This window comes from Eubalaena glacialis, chromosome 2 (genome assembly GCF_028564815.1).
Source record: "Eubalaena glacialis isolate mEubGla1 chromosome 2, mEubGla1.1.hap2.+ XY, whole genome shotgun sequence".
NCBI lineage: Eukaryota > Metazoa > Chordata > Mammalia > Artiodactyla > Balaenidae > Eubalaena > Eubalaena glacialis.
In genome coordinates, this window is record NC_083717.1 from 139,934,018 (window position 1) to 139,942,584 (window position 8,567).

At 32.6% G+C, this 8,567-nt stretch overlaps 1 protein-coding gene across 1 annotated transcript; it reads left to right on the forward strand.

Annotated features, from left to right (window-relative positions):
- Positions 1-2,059: 2,059 nt before the first annotated feature.
- LOC133084699 (uncharacterized) lies at positions 2,060-2,437 on the forward strand (the record flags this gene model as incomplete). The annotated part of the gene is made up of 1 exon (XM_061181477.1): positions 2,060-2,437. A coding segment is annotated over one exon (351 nt), but the record flags the coding sequence as incomplete, so codon positions are not given.
- Positions 2,438-8,567: the final 6,130 nt, after the last annotated feature.

Sequence of the window (8,567 nt, forward strand, 5' to 3'; positions counted from 1 at the left end):
CCAGAGTCAAGCAACCCTCTCAGCAACATTCATTAACTTTTTATATCATTACCATCATTTATTAAAGAATTGTTTCCAAAATTCAGCAGGAAAGTTAATTGCATTCTTGACCTCCAATTTCTACCTGCTTTCCATTGGTTATCAGTGTGAGTGAGGAAAATTGAGAGGCGATTCATAGGAATTTATAAGTAATGTGAATATTTACTGTTACCTTCCCTTTCACTCACCAAGATTTAGACTGACATAATAACCTTTGTCTCCAGAGTAAAAAGGACCCCAAAACATTTGCAGAGTCATCTCCTATGAAGTTTCCTTTATAGATGCAAGGGGCTTGAATATTCCGTTCTCAGTTGAAAAGAATAAAAGAAATATTGTGTTAGACATAGAAATAACTCTCAAGGAATAGCAGAGAGTTGTAGTATATTCAGTACTTCATCCCTTCAACTAATGATGTTAATTTTAAATTAGCTGACCATTTACCTTGGTAGACACACGTATGATTCAGGCAGAGAATCCTCTAGAGGCAATATAGTTTGAATTCTTTTTTTTTTTTTTTTTTGAAGGTGAGGAAATTATATGGAGAAATCATTTTTTGTCTGAATGATTTTAATTCATTCAGAGACTACAGTTTGTAGAATTACATTGATACCAAGTTACTGAATTTCCATGACAATAAAATGTTTAAATTCCACAGTTATGGTTCTCATGTTAATTATATTTTGAGATCAAAGAGGATCTGAAGAGAACTACTGAGTACCTTCACTTTATGAAAATTCTAGCCATTTTATAATACTTAAAGATACTATGAACTCTCTGGTTACATATTGTCAACATTACATATATTGGATAACAAATGGATATATCTTAGTCCTATGAAAGCCAAATTGGAACACAGGGTTCAAACGTTTTGGAACAATGTCCTTGCTCTCTGCTTAGGGCTGGAACTTGGTCCCCTGACCTTTCATGACCTAAAGGAATTGGCTTATGATTATTTGATTATGGAGGCTAAAAAGTCCCAAGATCTGCAGCAAGCTGAATGTCCCAGAGAGCTGATGGCATGATTTCAGCTAGAGTCTGAAAACCTAAGAACTAGAAATTTGATGATGTAAGTTCCAGCCTGAGGGCCATCAGGTTTGAGACCCAAGAGAACGAATGTTTCAGGTTGAGGCCAAAGGCAGGAAAAGACTAGAGTCCCAATTCAAGTAGTCAGGCAGGAGGAGTTTCCTCTTATTCAACATTTTCGTTCTATTCAAGTCTTCAGTTGGTCGGATGAAGCCCACCCATATCTGGGAGGGCAATCTGCTTTATTCAGTCTACCAATTAAAATTAATTAATCTCATCCAGAAACATTCTCACAGATGGACATTCCCAGAATAATGTTTAACCAAGTGTCTGGGCACCCCATGGCTTAGTCAAGTAGACACATAAAATTAACCATCACAGGGATCTACTGCCTACACCAAGAAAAGAAAAGAAAATCTGAAGAGTGAGTTAAGAAAATCTGAAGACTGATGAACCATGGTTTCATCAACTGATTTTTTTTTTTAATGTTAGTTGTTAGGATGACTAATACAGATAAACTTGTTATATTTAAATTCTATACTGTCAAAGAGAAATTGTACTGAACACCTGTTAAAAATGGTAGGGAAGACTTTATTCAAGAATATTATAATATGTGTCAAGATTATTGCCATAGGGGAGAAAGACTGAACTCAACTCAAGGCAAAGAGTTTTTAAGTACTGATGTGAGCTAGTGGAAAAGTCCTAGAGGACAGGAGAAGGGAGGTTGTTCAATGTGAGTAGGCCATCTCTGCTAATTGGTACTTAAAGAAATTAGGTTCATACCTTCCTATAGAGACTGGGAGACAGGGACCCTATCCTTCTTTGTAATTATATTTCAAAGGGATAGCTCCCAAATTCGTGAGAAAGACATTCCTAGGATGCAAAATTTGCAAGAGGCTGGGAGAAAATTTACACCTCAAAAAGGCAGAAAAGGAATTTACAATTGCAAGTTTTCCAAAGTACGTGCTCTAAGAAAAGGGAGGTCAGGGGCCTATAATCTGACCAGCAGAGGCTCATCTTTGCAGGCAAACAGCTGGAAGATGGCTGCACTCTTTCTGATTACAACATCCAGAAAGAGTCTAGCCTGCACCTGGTCCTCCATCTGAGGGGTGGTATACAGATCTTCGTGAAGACCCTGACCGGCAAGACCATCACCCTGGAGGTGGAGTCCAGTGACACCATCGAGAATGTGAAGGCCAAGATCCAGGATAAGGAAGGCATCCCCCCGGACCAGCAGAGGCTTATCTTTGCAGGCAAACAGCTGGAAGATGGCTGCACTCTTTCTGATTACAACATCCAGAAAGGGTCAACACTGCACCTGGTCCTCCGTCTGAGGGGTGGCTGTTAATTATTCAGCCTTGCATTCATAATGCCCAATGATGGCATCACTCTGCACTCTAGCCATTTGCCCCAATTTAAGATTAGAAATTATCAGTTTCAGTAATAGCTGAACCTGTTCAAAATGTTAATAAAGAAAAAAAGATGTTAATAAAGGTTTTGTTGCATGGTAAAAAAAAAAAAAAAAAAAAAAAAGGAAGAAACCTGTATAAAGTTTAGTCAACCTGAGGGGAACATTAAGGATGCCTTGGTCAATGCCAAAACTTAAAACTCTCTAGCTTATCATTAAAAGAAAAAAATGGGGGTAAAGGGATATGGTATATGATTGCTAAATGCATACATTGCAGGATTATTTGTAAAAACTAAGAATTTTTATACTTAATTCACTCATTTTTTTGCCACCAAATATTTAAAATTTGCCTGTTATGGGTCAACCAATGGTAGTATATACACTGCAGTGTGCTTTGAATATATATGAGATGTTACTAATTAGCTGAAGCAAGTGATACCAGATTACTAGGTAATAACACTAAGTTTACTAGCATCCAGGAAACTGTTACAGCCACAAGCAGATGGAATAGTTTTTAATCCACATTGAATAAAATTGACAGATAAAATGTTTACCTATTCTCTCTTGCTCTTGCTTCTTCTTCACTATGGCACTTGCTTTCCAAAAAATTTTCTCCAGAAGATCTACATACTTGATGTTAATATTTCCGTTTATATTCTTAAAGTTAGGAATAGCAGGTAAATTAAATGCATTTTGCTCTAAACAGAAGACAATATAATGCATGCTCTAGTGTGTTTTTTTTAAACTTTAATATAGGTGATGATTCTGAGAAACAAATCTAGGGACTAAATATTTTGTATTCAACAGTATATTCTATATTATACAATATCCATGCAATAGTATAATTATATATACTAACATATTAAATTTAAGTTTCTTAAAATGTTAAATAATTGTGTAAATTGTATGCTATATTTCATCTCTTTTGTATTGTCCAGAAATATCCTAGCTTATTTCTCCAACTAGCAATACTTTAGCTCATATCTTTTGACCAGCTCTAATTGTACTTCTATTCCATTTCTTTCACTGAATCATTTATTCATTTATTCAACAAATATATATTAAACACCAAGTACATATCAGGCATTGTGATAATTACTGAAAATACATAGAGAAATTAAGTACACTCAATGAGTTCTCATTATAACTTTCAAATAATTATTGTATAATATAACAATTGCTCTAAGAGATTTTTTTTTTAATGTAATATAATCACAGAAAGCAAAGTGACTAGGCCTGAGGGAGATGGAAGTTTTCACAGAGAAAGGGATATTTGATTTAATTACTTAAGACAGAGTGGAAGCTTCTTTGTTATCTTCTGGTATCCAGTGGGGGTAAAATGCATTATAAATGCACAGTGGTAAAGGATAAGGCTTTTCCAGTTTGTGAGAGATGCTTATTCAGGAGAATAAATAAGTAAGGGCTAGAAAAGATAAACTGTAAGCACAAATGTAGGCTTATATTACTAAATGTCTTATTATGGAAAAATTATTTTTTCTGATGATACAACAAAGGAATATTCAAAAAAATGTATAAGATATTTTGATAAAGTAATAAATGCTCAACCTGCATATAATTCTTAAAAATACTTACTTAGGATCTCTTCTACATCAAAAATCATGGCATATTTTAATGACACTCAAGGGTAACAAAGTCCAGATAAGTTTTAAAATATTTGGTTAAATAAATTCCAGAAATAAGCTATCACTGCTTATATCATGATTATTTTCATGTGATTACAAGATACTCATGTAAACATTGAGTGAGAAATTATCCAGCTATCCAGCTAAACCTTGTATGTGTATAAATTATGCATTTTGAACATACCTTATATACAACACATATAATATGAGCATTAACTTAATTAATCAAAAAAATTAAGAAATTTTAAAATATCTCAATGTGTAAAAACTAAAAATCCCTAGGAAAACAATGTCAATGAATCATTAAAGAGAATAATAAATAAGAGTCTCAAATCTAAATGAAAATTGCTGACTATAAATGGAAACATAAAACAATAAATAGAAAAGCAATGAGAAATGAGAAGGGAATAAACAAATAGAAACATCAGATCAAAAAATCATCAAGCATTAATCAAAGTGGAAAAGCATGCTACAAAATATGCATTCCAACTGCTATCTCTACAAAGCAAAGTATTGACAACAATAAACACTTTGAATATATACAATACTAAATCATTCATAACTATTAAAATCTGTTAGAATATATGATACACTGGCTACATGTAGTTATTCTATTATATAATGGAAGAATTGTGAAAGTTGTAGTATTTCTGTTTTCATTTAAACAGAACTTTGGCAAAACTATGTGAATTCATAGAGTTGTTAATACCAGTGAAATGGAATATGTCTCTGAAACTTCAGGAAAAAAAAAATCCCAGTAAACAGTCCTAACTTCAAACATCTGAGTTTTGCAGTGTAAAGGAAAAATTTCATTCAAACATTAAATCATAATTTAGAAGTGTACAAGACTATTCATACATTTATCATATTTCAATAAGATAATGCATTCACATAGGAATGGGGTAATCTACTCCCTCAGTTAAATAGTGCCTGCTTTAAAAATTATCAAATTTAAAATTTTATTTTATGGGTCAATAAAAGTTCATACACTAGATAAGGTATAATTAAGAAAATAAGACATAAATGGCATACTAATAGCCATCATTTAGTTTATAAAATCCTTTTGACAGTTGTCAAGATGTTAGTTAAAGTTAAAAATTATTCATCAGCTTAACTTATCATGACTTTATCAATTTAGTTTTCCAGGCTATTAAAGGTGCATTTCTCTTGTACTAAATTTTTCTGCAATAAGACTACTGGCTACTAATTTAAAGAGCACTGAGATAATCATTGCTTAGATTTTAATTAGATAATACGTTAGACTGGTTATTGCAGTGAGTATTCAGCCAACAGCACATATAATAAAACAGTTGTGGGAGTGGTAAATATATACAACCCTATATAATTATGCATATATAATATATAGGTATATGTGTACTATATAATAGTATAATAACATATATTAATATTATATAACATAATATTTGTGGTATATGCACACATATATATTACCATTACTAATTACAATAATGATAATGATCTCATAAATAATAGCTTAATACATACCTTATTATAGTATTATTTTGTATTGTATTATTTTATATTAACATATAAAATAATTTTAATACTAATACTAATAATAACAGTAATGAACAAACATGTTATCAGGGATGAAGACAAAGTCTACTCTTAATAACAGAAACTCTGAAATCACTCCAATGTGAGCTAAATCTCCAATTTTGGGGCCTTGGTGCAGAGGAGATTTTTTTAAGTGTCTCTAATTTTCCAACAAGAAACCACAAAGAAAGGTAAAGTAGCTTCTATATTGTGAATCATAAAATATTATTATGGTTTCCTCTTTTGGAAATCAAACAACTCTCCAAGAGTGAGTATATTTTCATTTTAAATGCTCTCAAAATTATCAATAGCTTTGCACTCACAAATATGATCTGACAGAAAAGTTTTGATTTCCAATATTATTAAATTGTTCCCCCTAAGTAATGAAAATGAACAGAACCAATAAAAAGAGTCACATTCTTTTAAATGAGGCACGAGTAGAGAATAAACCAGGAAGAAACAATCCACCACCACTTGTGGAACAGCCATAAAAGAGCAGGACCACTTGCAAAGAGCCAACATCTCATGGATGGGAAGTGAGGAGAACGGCATAACAGGGATGATGTGCCGTCAGGGCTGGGACTTCTGGAGGACACACTGTCCTTTAGATGATGCTCTGAGACCCTTAAGAATACCTATAGGAGCTGGTTAAGTGGCCCAAAATAGAAGCCCTAAAGCAACCAATTGATGACCATCATATCCTATCAGCACCTTTCTAAGGAAGATGCCCAGATTGTAAGAAATACTTTCCCAGGACCAAGGATAGAAGCAAAGGAGTATGAGCAATTGGTATCACTTTTCTCTTTTTCATTTTTATCCATAATGCCCAAATTAGTAGGCCTCTTTTTTCTCTGTAGGGTTTGGTGTATGAAGAGTGTACAATTTATTGAAAACATCTTGGGAGACTGGATAAATATATAATTGGTTCTCTTAAATCAATTAAAATTATATTGAATCTATTCTACAGTAGCTTGTACAAGCTAATTAACATTTCCAATCTCAATTTCTTCAGGTGTGACACAGGCATATAAATTATATTTACTCCATGGGGTCATTATGAGGATTCAATGCTATAAAGCTGAAGTCAGCAAACTTTTTTTCATGAAAAGCCAGATAGTAAATATTTTCTACTGTGTGGGCTGTATAGATCCAATCTCAGCTCCTCGATGCTGCTGTTGTAGCATGAAAGTAGCTACAGACAATATGTAAAAGAATGAGGGTGGCTGTGTTTCAATAATACTTTATTTATAAAAGCAGGCAGCAGCTTAGATGTGGATTATAGAGCATAGTTTGCTGACTGCTGCTATAATGCTTGAAAAATATTTACCACAGATCTTGTAACATGACACAACACTGTCATCAAAAGTTATTATTATTATTGGATCCTAATTTAATATATCTATTTAATTTCAAGAATATTAGTTAATGGTAATTGAAAGCTCACTCTTTATTTATTCAACAAATATTTAAAGAATGTCTCTCATAAGTAAGTCACTGTGTCAGGTTATTTACATACTATCTAGTCTATTGGGTGTAGTCCATAAAGGCAGGCATCCCAGAGCAGAGAGAAGTTAAGAAGTGTAGGGAATGGATCAGAGGGACAAAAGGACATTAGCAGATATATATTATATTAATTAATCATCATTAAAACACTTAACTTGAATACTAGACTTCTCCTTTTCTGAAGCAGAAACTGAGGCCAAAAGAAGTATTGTGCAGAAAGCCACCTAACTACTAAGTAACTATTATTTGAACTCAGAGTCTTCAGAAAATAGAGCCCATGTTCTTATTCTTCTGCCTCTATGCTCTGCTGCCTGCTTTGAAATATGGATAAGATCTCAGAAATGCTGAACTCAAGAATCTCAGTATCTCATGTAACTCTATGAAGGTTAAACTAGGCATATCGTTGAGCATTATCTGGGGACCCTTGAGGAGGCAGAAAAAATAGAGCCAATTAACTGATTGGCTCAGAGTGGCTGACTGAATTCATATGTCTATTTCCTAATGTGTCCTCAACTTTTTTGAACTGCTAGAATATTTATTTTTAAAAAAGAATTAATTTCTATTTCCAACAACTTGGTAAAATATGTAATAAAAAACATTCTCAGTTTAAAAAAATACAAATGAGGTGTTAAAATTTAAAATACCATCTCAAAACATGAATAAGGAAAACAACTAGAGGACAGAGGAGATAAAGGAGCAAGATTACAAAGAGAAAAGAAAATAGACACCCAAGCAGCTATTTTCCCTGAGGGGATCTTCTAAGCCTAGTTTAGAGTCTGGGTTTTAATTGACCTCAAGAGCATGGAAAGTAGGAGATAAAGCTTGGGGCTACTACAATCACAAAAAGTATATAAATATAGTTTATAACTTCAAAATTAGTAAAGGTAAAAAATGGATTGAAGCAAAGCAAAACACAGTTAAAAATCAAAAGAAATCAAGAAAGTATTAAATTGAAAAAGAAGTAAAAAGTATTATAGACCAAACAGGAAAAAAAACCCAAAAATTAAGACAATGGTATATAAGCTATTCATGTACTGATGGAAAATTTATGAAAACTAGCTATGATCAGGGCATTAAAAATAGAACCAAAGAATTTAGAAGTTAATAATAAAAATGTGACTAAAATATGCAATGGATTTAGAAATATGTATATTTTATAAAACACCTCAATTTTGAGTAATCTATGGATTAAGCAAGACATTGTAATGAAAATTATAAAATCTATAGAACAAAATCATAATGAAAATACTACCTAATAAAACCTGATATATAGCTGAAGTGAAGTTTTAGAAGTAAATGTATATAAAGTTTAAAAACAGGCATGGATAGTGGTTTTATTTTGCGTCTGGGATTGGAAATCCTGAGGTGTTAGTAGTGTTCTATTTCTTTGTCTG